Source organism: Danio rerio, chromosome 24 (assembly GCF_049306965.1).
Source record: "Danio rerio strain Tuebingen ecotype United States chromosome 24, GRCz12tu, whole genome shotgun sequence".
NCBI classification, from domain to species: Eukaryota; Metazoa; Chordata; class Actinopteri; order Cypriniformes; family Danionidae; genus Danio; species Danio rerio.
Window position 1 is genome coordinate 43,572,981 of NC_133199.1, and position 20,430 is coordinate 43,593,410.

A 20,430-nucleotide genomic window follows, 5' to 3' on the forward strand; every position below is an offset into this window, starting at 1 on the left:
CATCTCAAAATGCATCTTAAAATGACCTAAATAAAAAAAAATTATGATTTGAGAGAATTAGTGAATCCATTTGGATTCTATTCAATGAAAACGATTCATTAAAATTGATCAAATTGACCAACTTAACACAAAATTAGTCTAACATCAAAGTAGCAGAGGCTTTTATTCAAAGCTATGTACAACTGAGCAGGCATTCAGTCTCATTAGTTTCATTTAAAATTCCTTCATAAAGAAACACTCATAATGCTTTATTTTATATTGCCAACACAGAGAGTGTTTTGCCCATGCATACTTATTATTACACTTATTTTAAGCTGGCACATGAAAGATGTTCAACTCTGCCAAAGAACATAGAAATAAAATCACAATGCAAACTGCCATCATGTATGCAATAAATGCATAAACACTAATATGATTCAGTGATGCATGCCTTACAGAAGCATTAATTAAATAAACATTGACTCAATTCAGTGCTCTTACAGATAATGTTCACTGATAGAAGCATAAATGCATAAACACTGACTCCACTATGTATGTCTAGACCAAATGTGCACTAATGGAAGCGCTGAATAAACAGACTAAACTCAAGACTTGTTTAAAAAAACAGAATTAAATGCATTAATTAAGGTTAGATTAGTTAAGGTTAAGATTTAGTGGTTATGTACACCAATCAATGCATTAAATAAATAAATATGGTCTAGATTTGTGCTTTTATTGATAATATTTAGAAACAAATGATAAATATTGACTAGATTAAAATAAAAAAATCACCAGTATTAACGAACCAAATTAACGAACATTGACCAGATTCACTACTTAAATGAAAACAAGCTCACCAATAGAAGCATTAATTGAACAAACATAGACCTAAATCAGTACTTTTAGTGCAAATGTTCACCAATAGAACTATTGGATAAATAAACACTGCCTATATGTTTGTACTATATTGATAATATGCAAAAACAGAAACATTAATGCATTAGAAATCAGCAACATATTTACAAGACTCAGAAAAATTTCACCAATAGAAGGATTAATTGAATCAAATATGGACTCAATTTTGTCTTTTCAGTATTGATGTGCTCTAAAAAAGTAATAAATGTATAAATACAGACTCAATTCAGTACTTCTATGAAAAAATTCCACAATAAAATCAATAATTGAACAAATATGGACTCAGTTCAGTCTTTTCAGTGTTGATGTGCTCTAAAAGAAGTATTAAATTAGTAAATATGGATTCAATTCAGTACTTTTAAGAAGAAATTCCACAATAAAACATTAATTGAACAAATATGGACTTAATTCATTTATTCTAGTGTTGATGTGCTCAAAACAAAAAGTAATAAATAAATGAATATGGACTCGATTTAGGACTTCTAGTAAAGAAGTTCCACAATAAATGCATTAATTAAACAAATATGGACTCAATTCTGCCTTTCCAGTGTTAATGTGTTCCAAAAGAATATTAAATTAGCAAATATGGATTTAGATCAGTACATCTATGAAGAAATTCCACAATAAAAGCATTAATTAAATAAATATGGACTTAATTCATTTATTCCATAGTTGAAGTGCTCTAAAAAAGTATTAAATGAAGAAATATGGACTCAATTGAGTACTTCTAGTGAAGAAGTGCCACAATAATTGCATTAATTGAATAGATAAGGACTCAATTCTGCCTTTCCAGTGTTGATGTGTTTTAAAAGAAGAAGTAATAAATGAGTAAATATGGACTCAGTACAGTCTTTTCAGTGTTGATGTGTTCTAAAATAAGTATTCAATTAGTAAATATGAACTCAATTCAGTACTTTAATGAAGAAATTCCACAATAAAAGCATTATTTAAACAAATATGGACTTAATTAATTTATTTCAGTGTTGATGTGTTTAAAAAAAGTATTAAATGATTAAATATGGACTCAATTCAGCCTTTCCAGTGTTAATCTGTTGTAAAATAAGTTTTAAATGAGTAAATACAAACTTAATTCAGTACTTCTATGACAATATTCCACAATAAAAGCATTAATTGAATAAATATGGACTTAATTAATTTATTCCAGTGTTGATGTGCTCAAAGAAGTATTAAATTAGTAAATATGGACTCAGTTCAGTACTTCTATGAAGAAATTTTACAATAAAAGCAATAATTGAACAAATATGGACTCATTTCAGTCCTTCCATGAGCAGAAATAAAAGCATTAAACAAAGAATAAACTACACTGAAATAACCTGAAACAGCATCACACGAGCTTGTCCTCAGCACATGCTCCTCTCACCCATGTGTAAAGAGGAAAAGCAGAAGGCGTGTTCAGAGAAAAAAAAGACAACAAACTGGTTGAGTTAACCTGAAGTTGCACGTTTCATGAGATCCAGCTGCGTTTGGACACACACAAAAACACACAGCTTAGTCTAGAAGATTCCCCGGGCTCACCTCCAGCTTCTTCATCCTCCTCCTTCAAGACGTTGTTGTCATCAGAGTCTTCCTGAGCTGATTTTCTGCCATCCTCCACAGGCACCACAGTGAAGTTAGTGGGCATTTTCTCAGCATGTGAGACGCCTGTGTTTCTGCTTATCTGTCCGCCTCACGCTCTGCCTCTCCTCCACGGGCTCGCTTGAGTTGTGCTTCGAAGTTCTCAGTTGTGCTCCTATCTCTTTGACACCGGTTGACCATGTGACAAGCCCTACTCCATATAAGGAAAAATGAAAGCTCCGCCCATGGGGAGGTCGTCCTTAATGCATACAGGAGCTGCCATCTCCTACTTGCCTGCAGCAGCGTGAACCTCCACAGACACAACAAGACAGCAGATAAAGGAAGCTATTGATTAAGCTGTACTATTCCTGGAATTTCAATCTGTTTGCCAGAGTTGTTATTGTTGACTAAAACTTAAAACATTAAGAACAAAAAAACAACTTAACTTATACCAACCAACATTGACAGCAAAACATTAATCTAAGAGACAACGTGATTCGTTTTTAAATCAAATTTCAATGTAAATCTTACTACTTTCACTTAACTTCTAAGTTCTTTCTAAAGTAATTCAAAAGTTTGGTGTTTTTAAGTTACTACACGGGTGCATTTGTTCATTTACTATCCGTCAGCTTAGTCCCTTTATTTTATCAGGGTTCGCCACAGTGGAATGAACCGCCAACTTATAAAGCATATGTTTTACACAGCGAATACCCTTCCAGCCGCAACCCAGCACTGGAAAACACCCATACACTGTCTCATTTCCACACATATACTACGGCCAATTTCACTTATTCAATTTAGCTATAGTGCATGTCTTTGGACTGTGGGGGAAACCGGAGGAAACCCACACAGAAATACCAACTGACCCAGCCGGGGCTCGAACCAGTGACCTTCATGCTGTTAGGCAACAGTGCTAACCATAGAACCATCGTGCTGCCCTGCATTTATTTAATACAGCAAAAAAGTCTCACGGTAATATATTTAAAAATAAATATTGTGATTTTTTTACAATATCGTTTGTTTCTGTGATGCAAATCTACATTTTCAGAATTATTTATTCAGCCTTTAGTGTCAAATTATTCATTACAAATCATTCTAACATGATGATTTGATGATAAAGATTTGTTTTATTATCATCAATAAGGAAACAGCTGATATGCTTCATATTTTTTTGAAAATCATACTGACTTAAATTTTTCAGACATCTTTAAGGAACAGCATTTAGATTAGAGATGCCCAAACTAGGGCCTGCAGGCCAAAGTTAGCCCAATGTTAGCCCTTTTATTTGGCCTGCCATTCCATACTGTCACCCCAAGGGATAGAGGACAATGCAGACTTTGGTAAGCGAATCAAGCGAATCTTGACTCTGCTTGACTAGTGTATTCAGCATTAAACTCCACTGTATTATAAATGTGCTTGCTTACATTTTAATATCATTCATTCATACATTCATTCATTCATTTAATTTTCGGCTTAGTCTCTTTATTAATCCGGGGTCGCCACAATGGAATGAACTGCCAACTTATCCAGCATATGTTTTACGCAGCGGATGCCCTTCCAGCTGCAACCCATCACTGGGAAACCCATACAAGCTCATTCGCACACATACAATCACTATGGAAAATTTTGGCTACCCCAATTCACCTGTACTGCATGTCTTTGGACTTGTGGGGGAAACCGGAGCACCCGGAGGAAACCCATGTGAACATGGGGAGAACATGCAAACTCCACACAGAAAAATCTCAACTGAACTGGATGAGGCTCGAACCAGAGACCTTCTTGCTGTGAGGCGACAGTACTACTGCGCCACCGCGTCACCCATTTTATATCATGTTTAAGGTGATGTTTTTTATTTATTTTTAAATATTATGAAATAAATTAGGAATTTACCCATGGCAACTTTAATGTAAAATATTTTGGTATTTTTATATTCGGCCCACAACTCTCAATGATATTTGGTTTTTGGCCCTTCATATGAAAAGTTTGGGAATCGCTGATTCAGATGAAACTGTAAAAAGCGATTAGTTGACTTTACTTTAAAAAGGTGAGTAAACCTGTTGCCTTAAAATGATCAAGTAAATGAACTACAGATCAAGTTTACTCACTTTGTTTTTTGTAATTATTCACTTTTCAATCTAGATTGTTTTTACTGTTACAAATCTTTTTACCGTCACAATTGTGCAAAACAATCTTCAATGCAAAATAAAAGTATTCATTACTATTTTAAAAAGCATGCCAAAATCAACAAAAGGTCACATTATGAACATAAAATACAACACAAACCTGTACATAACTAAAAGTCTCCAACCCTGAACAAACATAGTGGATCTAATGATTTTGTAAAAGCGGCAAGACTAAAAATAAAATGCATTTCAACATCAAAGCTATTCAAAAAGGTACACACTTGAGACAAATGTCTGATTGCATGTGTATAACACTACTCGCCCGTGCACACAAGACAAACACGACCCATTGAACATAACAGCAACCTGTTATTAAAGCAGACAAACAGCATAGCTCTGTGGTTGCAGACGGTGATTTATTTTAAGGAGCGCTCATTCCACAAGCACAATACGAGACTTAACATACAGTATTATGATATTATGTAGTAACGCATGGGTGCAATAGCTGTTTGCCGCTGCACAAGTCGTGAACCGTTTTGTATTCATGCCTCTTGACATGCATTATACAGACATGTCTACACCGGCTTACAGAAACATCTAGATTTACAACTGATTATATGAGGGTTATTTTATGGCAAAACAAATCAAATCTGCAGCATATAAAAACACTTTCCCACAAAACATCTATTTATAGCCATAAAAAGACAGACGGAAATATAAATATGTTAAAGAAAAAAAATCTGTTGTCTTATAACATTAAAAATCAAGCTTTTCAAAAGTATGTGTGCAAAAATACTGACATTTTGGCACAACTTCTTTTTTTAAGTAAATGTCCAGTAGTTTGCTAAAACTGCTAGCTTAAACTGCTAGTGACTTTTTCAGTTGTGTTACGCAAACAAAGAGTATAGAATCACCAAGAGGCGACACTCTAGTGCAATTTGGGAAACAGCCACTAGATGGCGCGGTGGCCATTTTGGAATCAAACTCCAATAGAACAACAGCATATTTTAAGTCTGTAAAATAATCAATTAAAAGTGCTGATGATTGTGATAGTAAGCGCTGTATTGTCATCTTTCAGGTTGTCTCTCATCTTTCAAGAGTTCACAATTAGCAAATGATTGGTAATAAGCTAGTTTGGCATGCTGTCCCGGGAGAGAGCCCTGAGCTCGAAAGATCCTCTAGCCTGGAGCTCCCTCCCGTTGCAGGGCGAGAGGATAGTTTGACTCGGGTAGATCTCGAGAACCCCCCCCCTAACCCCCCCCCCCCCCCCCTCCTGCTGCGTAAGGATTGCTAAGGTGATGTGTTGCTGACAGAAATGAATTTGGTGCTAATTTGGTTTAGTCAATTTACTTAGTCTCATGTTTTTGGGAGTGTGGGAGGAAACCGGAGGACCCGGGGAAAACCCACGCAAGCACGGGGAGAACATGAACTCCACACGAAAATGCTGACCGGTTGGGTGGATACCAGAGTCGGAGGCATTTTTTGCTGTGAGGCCGCAGTGCTAGCCACTGGGCCGCCGTGCTGCCCTGTAGAAAAAGAGGAGGAGAAGGGGTGGAAGGGGGGATTCTTCAAAACAAAGATGGCTAAAGGTAGGGCGTTTGGTTATTTATACTGGGTTAGGAATAGCCTGATTGGTGGTTCGTTCGTTAGCTTGACTCGGGGCCAGCCGTGTCAATCATAAGCACGTGATCCTCTCGAAATTAGTTCATGAATAAACTTCACTTAATGCGCTTTTTAAATAATAAATAAAAACAAAGCAGCTGCTTGCCATCGCGACAGCAATAAGATCCAATGACAACCGACTGCTTTCACTCCAAAATGGCGAAATCCGGGGCTGCTGCTGGGCGCTGCTGTTGCAATGGAACGCTCTAATGAGTGTCGCCTCTTGGTCATTCTAAGCTCTCTGACGCAACTCAGCAGCAGTTTTTGCTTATCATGTTTTGCAAAATCAGGACATCCCTCAAACATCCCTCGAGAAAACAATTGCACTTTATAGCTATGCTTACTATGTATGAATGAATGCGCATGATTTAGTCACAAACTGAATCTTAAGTTTTTGAAAACATGCTACTTCTAATTAAATTTTGTTGACATTTATCTTAAATACAATTTGTTTAACGTAAAATGTGCATCTTGAAGTAGTAGTGTGCAATATTTACTGTGTAAAATAATATGGTAACTGCTGTTTTAATGATGTGCAAACTGATATTATCGAGTATGTCACATGTTGAGAGTTTAAAAGCATTGAATGTGTGATGAAGCCTTTTAGAATGCAGTTTGTATGCATTATAATGCGGTGTATGAAAGCAAACTATTGCTGTATGGCTTTGTGCTTTTTATATTTAAAAGAAACAATTTAGTTCTGGCATACAGAGCATCTATTTTGCTAACAGAAATACTTCAAAAACATGTATTACCTGCTCTACTCGTAATATAGATTACATGTTAAAATGTCCATGCCGAAAAAATACATAGGTAAGTCTTTATGCCAGTTGAAGTTGCGAATTAGCAAACATAAATCAAGTATACGACGACAAGACATAACTTCAGCAGTAGCAAGACACTTTAAAGATTTTGAACATTATGTTTATTTATCCATGACAAGTCAAAAGCAGCCCAAAATCACACACAACAACAAAATACAACTTGTGGATACTAAAATCAAATCCCCCCAAAATATTGTTATAATTTAAGTCAAATTGAATGCAGTTATGTGCACTTTTCATAAGAGATGCCTATTTACTAAAAAAGACAAAAAATGTGTACTAAACAACAAAATTATTCATAATCAAGATACTCTGAATCATTTTCCAATCTATTTATGCATTAAAATGGTCTTTCCAGGACACATGATATGATGAATCACTGATGTCTGAAGTGTTGGATGACACACACACTCAAGCTATAAAAGATCATCATAGAGGAAATCAGTTCAGATAATGTGATTAATTCCACATTCCTCTCGGTCAAAATGACATTAGCTCCTCTAGAAAGGCCAAAATGCACCGGTTTAAAAAGCTAGAGCACTCGTGAGGAGGTAAAAACAMMACACACACACACACACACACACACACACACACACACACACACACACACACACACACACACACACACACACACACACACACACACACACACACACACACACACACACACACACACACACACACACACACACACACACACACACACACACACACACTCAAAGGATGCATTCTGGGAGTCGAGCACTTCAGATTGAATTACACTGCAGTGCCCAGAACAGACAGACACAAGAACATAAACGGCCCACTGGAGGATTCAATGGTCAAACCGACCAGGGTCACGCTGATAAAAATAACACCGGCTGATTAATGGAGCAAAAACACTGGCATTCTGGGATGCACTGTTTTCTTAATAAAACTTGCTCAACATGTATTATTTACAATAAAACTGTCCAAAAAGTTGGTAAAAATCACCTAAAAATCATTTCAAGTAACAATTATTCTGAAATTAAAAATTTCTTCTTTGTTATGGGATACTAAGGCTGCATGATAGTGGAAAAACTGACATTTAAATATTTAATTTTCCTGCAATATACTGCACTGTGTATTGTGATATGAATACAGTACCACCAGATGATTTCAATAGCTCTCTTTGGTAAGAATTCACAAATCTAGATTGATTGGTTTGATTTTGTATGGAAGGGTATCTGCAGAAAATATCATAAACAAAGTACAATAAAAACAATACAGCAAAGATAAACATAAAATAAACAGTGGTTTATTGTTTTCTATGGAGTCTAAGTGTATTCAGACAGAAATTGAATAATCAAATGTAAAAGAACACTTTATTGAACTAAATGTGGAAGTACGCTCATTTTTGCAATTGTTTTGGAACTTCCGATTCAGTCGCCTACGGGAGAAATGACTAGGAATAATAAACGGCAGAAAATGGTCACTTTACAAACTACTCACTCTACAAACAAGTGTTTGCATGATTATACAGAAAAAGCTGAATAATATAATAAGAAAATATCAGTTTGCAACATCAAGCAGCATAACAAGTTGTTTTAACATCTAACAATTAATGGAAGGGAATGAGACCAGAAGTCTTGAGGCAAAAAGATTCATATGGTTGAGAGGGGTCTGGCTGCAGACTTGGTGCAATGCAATCTAAGCTGCATCCAATGCTCTTTAATCCGCTCAACTAACCCCACCTCTAACCCTACCCATCACAGTGACGTCACTCACTCCATTGAGTGCATTGTGTCTGACATTGCATCGCTGACTGCATCGCTGATCTCAGCTTGCATCATAAAGGCTGCATCCAGATACTATTGAAATGGTTGCACCCGCCCTTACATGCAGAATAAGCTGAATAGTGTTAAACTATTTGCTGAATTTACCTTAAAACGTGTACAGTAGAGACAAGTGTGACAAGATGCTTACACCACGAGATGAGACAAGAGATTTTGATCACGAGAACAATATTTAAAAAAAAAAATTTAACAAATCTTTAATTTTGAGTCTTTTATTGAACTGAAAAAGCTGTGTGTGTGTGTTTGTGTGTGTGGCATGTAAGTGCTTTTCCATTGCATGGATACGAACAGTAATGTATGCAGCTGCAGTAGCCTCTGTTTGACGCGGCAGCCTCTGAACCCTGGTCAAAAAAAGCAGTTTCATCACACCCACCTGCCCAACCGAGTGATGTGCAACTCTGACAACAGCCTGGGTTGCCAGGTGTGTGCAAAGCACCTGATTTGCAGTTCAAATCCAATTCTGCTTCCAATCTTCAATGCTAATTTCACCTTCATACTCCATCATAGCACCACAACTTGCGAGACAACTTTTCCCCTTTCCAATGAATTAATCTCGCGAGATCTCGTCATACAAGATCTTGTCACATCCCTAGTGTACAGTAAACTCTTTGCTTAAAAAATATTAAGTAAATTATCTGTGCATAATTATTCAAATTTAAGTCTATTTAGTTCCAAGTTAGAATGGCTTTACTCAACTTTTAATTGAAGTAACTAATCGTTTATTACAGTATATATATATAATTCTGAAATAATAGATTATATCGTTCACCCAATGGGATACTGCAGTAATCAAGAATTTTGTTTAAATTAATCATAAACTTTAATCATTCATTCATTCATTTTTTTTTGGCTTAGTCCCTTTATACATCAGGGAGTGTTGCCACAGTGAAATGAACCGCCAACTTATCCAACATATGTTTTACACAGTGGATGTCCTTCCAGCTGCAACCCAGCAATGGGAAACACCTATACATACTTGTTCACACACTACGATCAATTAAGTTTATTCAATTCCCCCATAGTGCATGTGTTTGGACTGTGGGGGAAACCGGAGCACCCGGAGGAAACCCACACCAACACGGGGAAAACATGCAAACTCCACACAGAAATGCCAAATGAACCAGCCAAGGCTCAACCAGTGAGCTTCTTGCTGTGAGTCGACAGTACACTTTAATCAGAGTCATTAAAATATCTTCCCTTTCCTCTTCAATGACATCTCTTCTCTGATTGGCGTTTACTGCAGTGAGGGCGGGAAGGATTAACCTGTCACTCACATAAGATCCACCAATAGCAAAACATCTGACAATCCAATCAACTCACTAAAACAAGTTTTAACTCACATTTGCAATTCACTTATGTATACATGTTATAATATGGAAGAAGAGTAAAGGATTACTTCTGAGTCAGAGATGAGCAGATGACTGATAATAATGGGGTGTATTTATATTTCCTACATTGCAAACAATGTGAACTGCAAGTTGTTTATGGTACCAAGTAATATCTCAACACTTGCAGTCACAGATATGAGTGGTTGCTCACATTCTGAAGCAGGAGACTGAATGCAAAAGTGCTGATAGAGTTTTGACGCATTACAGTATCTCCATATAGAATGTCCAATTATGATGGACTTTGATTTGTGTTTCTATTTAGGTCTATTTTTAAAGTCTAGGAACAACTAACTGAGGCTTAAACCAGAAGCATATTAGCACAAAGAAAGGTTATCTTGTCCTAAAGGTATTTCATAACACATTAGATTAGATTAAAGAACAGAAAAAGCGATATTTTACACAGAAATGGTTGAAAACCGGTTACACAAATATCTGAACAAACAACAACAACATTTTTGTAGCTTTTCTTTCATACCACATGACTCTCTCTGTCTGTCGATACTGTTGAGGTGTGTCCCAAATCACATTACTTGCAGACTATTCTATCCCACTTTGTAGTATAAATAGTGTAAGTAGTGCATTCACACTGAAAACTAAAAAAAGGCTAAAATAAATAAGTCCACTTTAAATACCTGGATGATGCAATTATTCAACCATTAAAAATAAGTGTTTAATGTTGAACACTACGCACTCAGTGGCTGTTATGCTCATGTAGTGGAAGGGGTGGAGCTATCAGAAACTTTATATTGGGTTATTTGTTATTGTGAAAGCAACATTCTCACAAATAAGTGATTATTCCACCTCCAGATGGTAGATGCGGTTGTACTGCGGAGGTATTTGGCCTTTCTAGAGGAGCTAATGTCATGAGGTATTATTCGGTAGTTTGATTTATTTCACTAATTTGGCAACTATTAAATGTCGCCTGGAAAATGGTTTTAATTTCTAACACCATTTAGATTTGACAAAGTTATTACATGATATATCATGAGAAAAATTGTATTTGTCTAATAAATGATGTCATTTATTAGACAAATAACAAACTGGCCAGCACATTCAGCTTTACAACTTTTTTTTTCCTAGCCTCTTTTAAAGTTTAGAAAATTCATGGATAACATTCATTCATTCATTTTCTTGTCAGCTTAGTCCCTTTATTAATCTGGGGTCACCACAGCGGAATGAACCGCCAACTTATCCAACATGTTTTTACGTAGCGGATGCCCTTCCAGCCGCAACCCATTTATGGGAAATCATGGGTAACAACAAAAGCCTAATTATTATTAAAATTAACTTTAATATGAGCTGCTTTTGGTGCTTCGGACCTTTTCATTGGTAATTTTTCTCTTAAGAGTAAGGACCAAGATTTAGAATAAAAGTTAGGCTACTTGTAAAATGTTTTTTCTATTTAACAACAGCAGGTCAATAGCAAAAGTTGACTTTACTTATGTCATATTCTGCTGGGTCTTAAAACTTTTGATGGGTTATTTTCACAATTTATAATGGCATAGCAGTCAAAATAGGACAAATGAGAAAATAGTGGCAAAAATTTGAACCAATGGCAAATTCTGGACCTTTGTCAGACCCTTTCAAACCACCTGAACAACCCAAACCCCAAACAAAACTCCATTTGGGACAACATTAAACTCATACACTACGGTTGCGTGTATAAGTGCATAGTGTACAGTGTGTCTTTTGGGATGCAACATATATATATATATATATATATATATATATATATATATATATATATATATATATATATATATATATATATACATATACAGAGTAAACCAAAAGATGCTAACATTCATCAGACATCATCTTGCCATCTGTTCTTTTTAGGCTTCTCCAGGAATGTCTCAACATACAATAGGAAAATAAAAAACCTGCAAGAAATTTCTGGTAATGAATTGGCTCCACCTGTGGTGAAATCTTTTCTACAGAAGTGTTTATTCTTGGTTTTAAATGTTGGAAAATAACGATTTCATTGTTCAGTGTTACACTGTGCAACAGGAAAATCTAAACTAGCAGCTTATATGAGCATAAAAAAGAAAATGTACAATAATTTAGAACAAAATGAGATTAATGTATTTTTTTAACTTATACAAGTAGTAGTTTTGATCAACTTTAGGTATTATACTACATAATAGAGTATATAAGATATTAAATATAGTGTATAGAGTGTATAAAGTGTATAGAGTGTATAATGTTTAGTTGAAAATGACCTTTCGTGTTAACTTTTTGTAACCTTTTTGTAAGTGGTACATGTTTAAAATTGCATTATGTTTCTTTAAAATGTAAAATGTTAAGTTTGTTAAAATTCCAAATCAACATTTCTCTCTTTCTCTCGCACACACACGCAAACACGCACACACACTCACTAAAAATGCAACAGGGAAATATAAAAGCTGCCAGGAATTTCTTCTAATGAATTGGTTCCACCTGTGCAACGACCTTTAAATGGCAAAATGTCCAAATCTGAGTGTTTGGATGTGGTGCAAACTACAGGACGCACATATTTTGGTAGCAAACTAACTTTCGCCAACTGGATAATCCAGAATAATGTGGAACTGGCATGTAAGATAAAAACCGCAGCCACACAAACACACATCCGGTCAGAAACTGTGTGATTTAGACCTCCAGCTGAGTTCATCTATAAAGCTGGATTTGTGTTCTCAGAGCTCGTTTCCTGCTCTTTGAAGACCAGACTGCACCCTAAAGTTTTGTGACGCATAAAACAATTCAGGAATAAACAATAAAGAACACAATCACTACCGTATAATAAAAACACAGACAACTGAGAAATCGGTTCCCATACACTGAGAAACATTACACATATGATAATAACAAATGTTTTTTTGTTACTTTAAAACTTATTCTTATCTAAATTAATCAAGCTTTATTTATTTATTTATTTATTTATTTATTTATTTATTCATTCATTCATTCATTCATTCATTCATTCATTCATTCATTCAATCATTCATTCATTCATTTATTTATTTATTTATTTATTTATTTATTCATTCATTCATTAATTCATTTATTTATTTATTTATTCATTCATTTATTTATAAGTTTATTTATTATTTATTTTATTGTCACATTAGCAACTTATGGCTATTTCATGGCAAAATGGATATACATTAAATAATTACATGGTAAAAACAAATTCGTATTACAATATAAAGCTACTTAGGCAAATATATAAAATAGAAATAAATAAAATTCAGTTAAAAATAAAGTTAAATATAATATTAATTAAACTTAAATATACATTTTCAGTTAAATTTTTGATAAATAATTTAAGAATCTTCAAGTTTTAACTTTTTTTTAAAGGTATACACGCTTTAACTTAATATTTTTTGTCAGATTGATTGATGTAAGTTGAGATGAATAGAAAAGTTCAATTGATTTAACTAAAAAAAGGCAGCAGGAGTTTTATACAGTGTACTGAAATGTGATTTATGGCCATATATTAACATGCATTTGAAATTATAGCTAATATATTTTAATATATGTACATATTTATAATTCTAAATGGTTGAAGAAAAAAATAAACAGCCATTTTTGCAATATTTTAAAATACATGGTGCATATATTTGAGATTTATTGAAATACAAACATGAACTTGCATGTCATATCTGTACATACAATTTGCATATATTGTCATATATCAGATTTCTATGTGTGTTTTAAGGGTCAAACAGGTCAAATTTGGGTCAAAGCAGTGGTCAATAATGACATAATAAAAAAAATCTGATTATTTATTAACAAAACAATATATATATATAACAAGATCTGAATAATAACTAACAGCTCATAATTATTTTTAAAACAACACTAATTCCCAGTTTAGAAAAATCCCTACTTAAATTGCTTATAATTTCTCAACTTTTATTATAATGTAATTGCAAACAACATGTGACAAACATATTCAAATAATTTCTAAAAGTACACTGTTAACAATTTCCTGTAGAATCTACAGCAGTTCAACAGTAATTTCCTTTAAAGCAAAAATACTGTGTTTACATTACAGCAGCATTTATCTTGCTGTATACGTATTTACACTACTGTATATCTACACCTGTAAAATACATTAATTTTCACAATGCAAATTTAAAATAAATTTAAAAACAGTTCAAAATATAGTTAAATACTGTGTATTTACAAAAACAGTTAACTGTGTATAATACCAATTAAATGTGATACATGGTGTCTTATTATTTCTAATGAAGCCCAGTTACAAATAGTATGTTGCAAATTCAGTCTAAAGAAGAAGCATTATGGCCTTGAGATATATACTGTGCATTAACACAAAGTACACAGGCAAATATGAATTCAAACTGTCCTGTAACAATAAAACTGCATCTGGTAAAAGTAAGTAATACAGTACAGTACAGTGCTCTGAGTCCTTAACACTGTGTTCTGCAAAAACAGAAATGTGATCATGCCACCTGCTGATAGTCTGTGGTAAAGCAAGCAGGAGTCCTCAAAACATCTCTCAAAGCATTTCAGCATGTACTTCTCTTCTCCTTTGACATATGAGTGCAGTTCAATTAATGACTTCATAATATTATGCTAACAAAACAACACCACGGAGAGAGAGCAACCTAGCAAAGTCTTTCCTGGCTGCCAGACAGGTACAAACCCTAACTTTCCACTTGTTGACGAGTTTTTGCACAAGGATTCTTTAGACCTCAGGAAATATTTCCATGCTACATTTATAGAGCAAATAAGCAGACTTGTTTGTCCTGGTTTAGGCCCTGAAGGAGAACTTAACTACTTTATTTATGCTTCAACTAGTGGTCTACCTACAGTTAAGCCTGAAATTATTCATACCCAAGCAAATTCTGACCTAAAGTTTTTGTTCAAAGTTAAATCAAAGCTGAGAAAGATTTATTTCCACAATAATGCCTCCTGCATATCGTCTTATTATCTTTTTGGAGAAGCCGGTGTCATTTCTGGTAAAAAAAATAAATAAAAATTGTTGAACAAAAGTAACTTTACTGCAGAATTTGCCAAATGTGAGAATAATTTTGGACTTGACTGTATGTGTTTTGAGGGAGCAAATTAGGAAAGCAAATATTAACAAATAAAACAGATAAAAATATAAATGAAAATAAATAACAGCAAACGAACTAAAGCTGAAAGATGCTTAAAATAAATGAATATTGACTAAAATAAAATAACCACACCTAAAATGTAAAAAATGTTAACAAAAATGATATAAAATTATAACAATAAACAATAAAAATAATAGCAATAAAACCCCAAAATGTAAATAAAAATTTAAAAATATTTACAACAAGGAAATAAATATTCAAAACTATTTTGAGAGTAATTAAATATTAAAATTAAAGTTATATATTAAATATATTTAAAAAAAACTATAATATATTGACTCCATTATAATTATTAAAGAATTATATGTTTAATCAATTAATTAAACAAATTATTCTGAAATAATTACCCATTACTGGGTTGCAGCTGGAAGGGCATCTGCTATGTAAAACATATGCCCGAATAATTGGCAGTTTATTCCGCTGTGGTAACCCCTGATAAATCAAAGACTATGCCAAAAGAATATGAATGAATGAATTATAAAATTTATTGTCATTTCTGGTTAAAAAAAATAATTGGTTGAATAAAAGTAACTTTACTGCAGAATTTGCCAGGTGTCCATAATTTTGGACTTGACTGTAAGTTGTTTACGGGAGCAAATTGGGAAAGCAAATATTTATAAATAAAACAGATAAAAATATAAATGAAAATAAATAACAGCGAACGAACTAAAGCTGAAAGATACTTAAAATAACTGAATATTGACTAAAATAAAATAACCACACCTAAAATGTAAAAAATGTTAACAAAAATTAAAGACAACACTTGTATAAATTTAAAAATATATATACAATTAGACCAATAATAAAAAAATAAAATAAAATAATATATATATGAATGAATTATAAAATCACACTGTTGAATGGGTGATGATGACAAATTTCCAAATGTCTTTGATAATATTCATGAATTCATTTTCCTTCGGCTTAGTCACTTATTCATCAGTGGTGGACACAGTGGAATGAACTGCCGACTATTCCAGCATATGTTTTTACGCAATGGATGCCCTTCCAGCCACAACCCAGTACTGGGAAACACCCATACACACTCTCATTCCCACACACTCATACACTACGGCCAATTTAGTTCATCAATTCTCCTATAGCGCATGTGTTTGGACTGTGGGGTAAACTGGAGCACATGGAGGAAACCCACACCAACACAGGGAGAACATCCAAACTCCACACAGAAGCGCCAACTGATCCAGCCGAAACTCGAACCAGCACCTGCTAGCTGTGAGGTGACGGTGCTAACCACTGATCCACCGTGCCGCAGTCTTTGATAATATTTAACTAAAAAAATGTCATAATATTGTCTGTAGATTTTAGAATGAATAGCCTTAAAAGCCCATAGATCACTAGTTATATCTAGACTAAGGGTAACATTACAAATTCACACACACAGATCGCATGTTAGGTTACAGCTAATTTTCACTCATGCCCAACACATGTCACTGTTTCTAAAACGGACAGTGTGGAAACGTTACAGTTTAAAAACAGATATGAGGGATCGTGAAACATCACACCACCGCCAAGATACATTTAACACGCCAGGAATCTATTCGGCACGTATAAAATAATTACTATAAACGACTTTCAACACGCTACAGTAAACAGGTGGAGATTGGCGGAGGTTTTCGCTCTAAAACGAATCGTCTTTAAGCAGGTGATGACAGATGCTCAGCCGTTCTGGCAGAGCTGCTCGTCTCAAATGTCAGAGCAGATGCCGCTTCTCCTTCAGCTGTCCGTCACACACACACACACACACACACACACACACACAAAGATCAAGTGACACCTTTTCTGGCTCTTCTGCAGCAGAACACAAATATCTAGAGAATTCCAGATTATCTAAGAGTGTTGTTTGATCCTGGGGGCCTGAAATAAAAGCTTGGACCAAACGCAAGGCCAACACAAACCTCTGGGGTGCCAGCAGCTCAGATTATCTCCATCATGGTGAGGGTTTATCACCTTCGATTTTATAAGACATGACAGCGAACACTAGGCATGACTCACAATCTGTTCCTGGTACTACACAGTCTGACGCTACAGACAGAACTCAACTAGGCAGATTTAAAGGAAAAGACCACCAAAATGTGTCATTTCAGTCATCGTTTATTCATCCTCCGGTCATTTTCATGTCATGTCATCCACCCTCTATGACTTACTTTTCTGGGTACTGCATTTTGCAAACTGTTCATGACACTTTTTTATTTAATTACACAAACTATGTGAGAGTTCTGAGAACGCTTTGCTAATGTTATTTCAGAATGTTTTCAGTTATAAATTGTTTAATTGTTAATGTAATTGTTTAATGCAAACATTACCCAAAACAATAAAGGGACAGATAGTACAAAAATATACATTTAAATGACCGTTTACTCACCAAACCTTAATGCGTTCATTTTTTTAGCGCAAAAAGAGTCAACATAGGCTCATTCTGAAAAAAGCAGTCCTAAATATGTTTCTGAAGATCACAAATTATGTAACCAGGGCTAGATATGGCTGCATTTCATCTTTGACAGGAACGCTACAGGGAGGTGTGATGTCGGTCCTTTTTACGCTTACCAGCTGACCGCTTACTTCCTAATGGACAGCTATACTGCTGTTACTAGATTGACCAGTAGCTCGCCATGTACGACGGCAGACTTAAGATGCAGAGAGGAGTTGACCGTGACTACAGGGTTTGAGTCCGGCAAAGAACGATTCCAAACAGCAGGTAATACAAAAGCAAAAATTTGAATAAACAGGGTGAAAATGTGGTAAAATCTGAAAGCATGGTAAAAATCAGGCGAGGGCTTTTCTTTTTCTGGATTGCTTATGAAAATACTGAGGTTGGGTTTAGGAAAGAGGTGGGCGGGTCAATCGTTGCTTTTTAGAATGCCATTGGTTGGATTTAGGGAAGGGGGAGGTTGAGGCTATCGGTCGGTTGGTCAGTCAGTAGAAAGCAGCCTCTCTTGAATTTACGTGAGAACAGCAGGCATGAACGGCACTCGCGACAGAAATTTGAGATCTGAAAAAGCGTACACAGTGGCCACTGGTGGATTCGTGAAAGCACAAACTGCAAAAAAAACGTAGCTCTTGGGATGTAGAATTGTATTTATCGGTACAAAATCAGAATGAGCCTTGGTTGAAAAGAGTTTATGTTACAATGACGTTTCATAGTCAAAGTCAAGGGTCAAGTCAAAGTCCAGGTTTCCAACATTCTTCAAAATATCTTCTTTTGTGTTCAACAACAAAAAGAAGGTTGCAACAATTTAAGGAATTAAGTCATAACAGAGATTTTGTTTTTGAGTAAACTGTCCCTTTAAGGGAATGTTATATTTTAATAGATTTAAGAAAAGTTCTGGCAACATAACTATCAAATGCTGTCTGAATGCTCTGAAGTTAGCAGAAAACAAGCTTTTGTATAAGACTAGCTTTGATGAACATCTTATTAACATTAATCAAGAACGTGTGAATGTTTCCTGTTTCCTCCATACACATTGTATGTTATATTTTAGATCAAATACAAATACATTCTTTCCATTCTTCATCACATGATCCTCATATTTAAACTGTGAACATCACATTTGGTTCAAAAAGGCTCCGGTAAACTTCAAGCTAAGATCTTTTTAATTCTTCATTTGAGGGAAAAAATAATTTAAGTTCTGCAGTTAGACGGTGTTTTACATGTTGTGTTGCGTGAGTGTACTGCTAAACACAACAACAATGGCGGACGAGAAAGAAGAACAGTTTCATAAACATCTGGAAAACAGCTTTTTCCTCCAAAAGTTTGCTTTGTTCAGTTGTTTCGAACTGCAAAATGAACTCAAAAATAACTGGATTAAGTTCAAGGTCATTTCAGTTTATTTTTCAATTTAATTTGAATTATATAAGGGCCTTAAATCAATCTATTGGGTTTTCCTAAATAGATCAAGTTACACAGGTCTGCAACAAAATGAGGGTGATTATATATGACATTTTTGTTGAATCAAGCCATTAAACATTGATCTGCTCATGTTCTTTCATGCATGCAAAAACAAAAACACGGATATAACACCAAACTTAGTGCCAAAGTTTATTAGCATTGAGAGACTGTCTGCTACTTTCAACACCTAAGCAATGTTTGAGAGATGAAGCAACATGATGACATGAAAAACAAGAGTTGCGAGCCAAGAGCACACTGTTCTTTAACACAGGGCTGATGGGAACGGAAAGAGGAACCTGTCTGACAGTACTGCACTACTGTAGTTTCTCACAGGATCACCAATCCAGACTGGCCATGATAAACCATGCAGTGACTGCTCTCTTAATTCAGCGAAGAAAAACAAACAAACACAAACACACAGACAGGTTTTTTTGTGATTTATGAGGACTCTCCAGATGTAATGTATTTTATACTGTAAAAAATGATTATTAAATAACTCTACTCCTAAATAGGGTTGGACAGTTCACCGGTAATGTGGTAGTATTGCGATACCACGGCTCCAACATACTGTCATCAATGGTCTATCTAGATAATGTTGCATGTGGAAAAGTCACTAAAATGCTCACACACTTGTGCAACAATAGACCATTTCATTTAAAGTCTTTGGAGCCCTTTAAGACAACAAAACGGTTTAAAATCCAAGCGTTGTAGGGTGATATATTGCATATTTTCTGACACTTCAGTTCAAACACACATCTGAATCGATTCATTTCTGTTCCTCTCAATATGATTTAGTAGCTACAACAACCGTGGCAATCCGGCAAAGTAAAGTTTTGAATGATTTTGGTTTGTTACCTGATAAAACTGAAACAATAGATGAAAAACTCAAAATAGCAACAGGAAACATTGAAACAATTTTTGACCACTTCATATTATTTTATTCATGTTATTTTAAGGGAATTATGAATTTAATTTAGGAAGGCCTATTATAACATTAAATACAGTATTTCTGACAATTTTCTTTATAATTTGAAGTTATGAATTACAATATTGCAATGGTATTGTGCTACGGTTAATGGTATTGTGATAACCCTACTCCTAAACTCAAAGGAAAGCTGTG

At 34.7% G+C, this 20,430-nt stretch overlaps 1 protein-coding gene across 10 annotated transcripts in view; it reads right to left on the minus strand.

Annotated features, from left to right (window-relative positions):
* Window positions 1-20,430, minus strand: part of slc12a7b (solute carrier family 12 member 7b) — a 107,250-nt gene that overhangs the window by 77,485 nt on the left and 9,335 nt on the right. For 4 of the 10 annotated variants that reach the window (XM_068217266.2, XM_068217265.2, XM_073941229.1 and 1 more), the window contains exon 1: window positions 2,431-2,625. The exons of the other annotated variants lie outside the window; for them this stretch is intronic. In XM_068217266.2, the coding sequence (XP_068073367.1) occupies window positions 2,431-2,536 (106 nt within the window). In that variant the 5' untranslated portion in view covers window positions 2,537-2,625. Of the gene's footprint in view, window positions 1-2,430; window positions 2,626-20,430 lie in introns of those variants that run through there. 10 annotated transcript variants of the gene reach the window in all.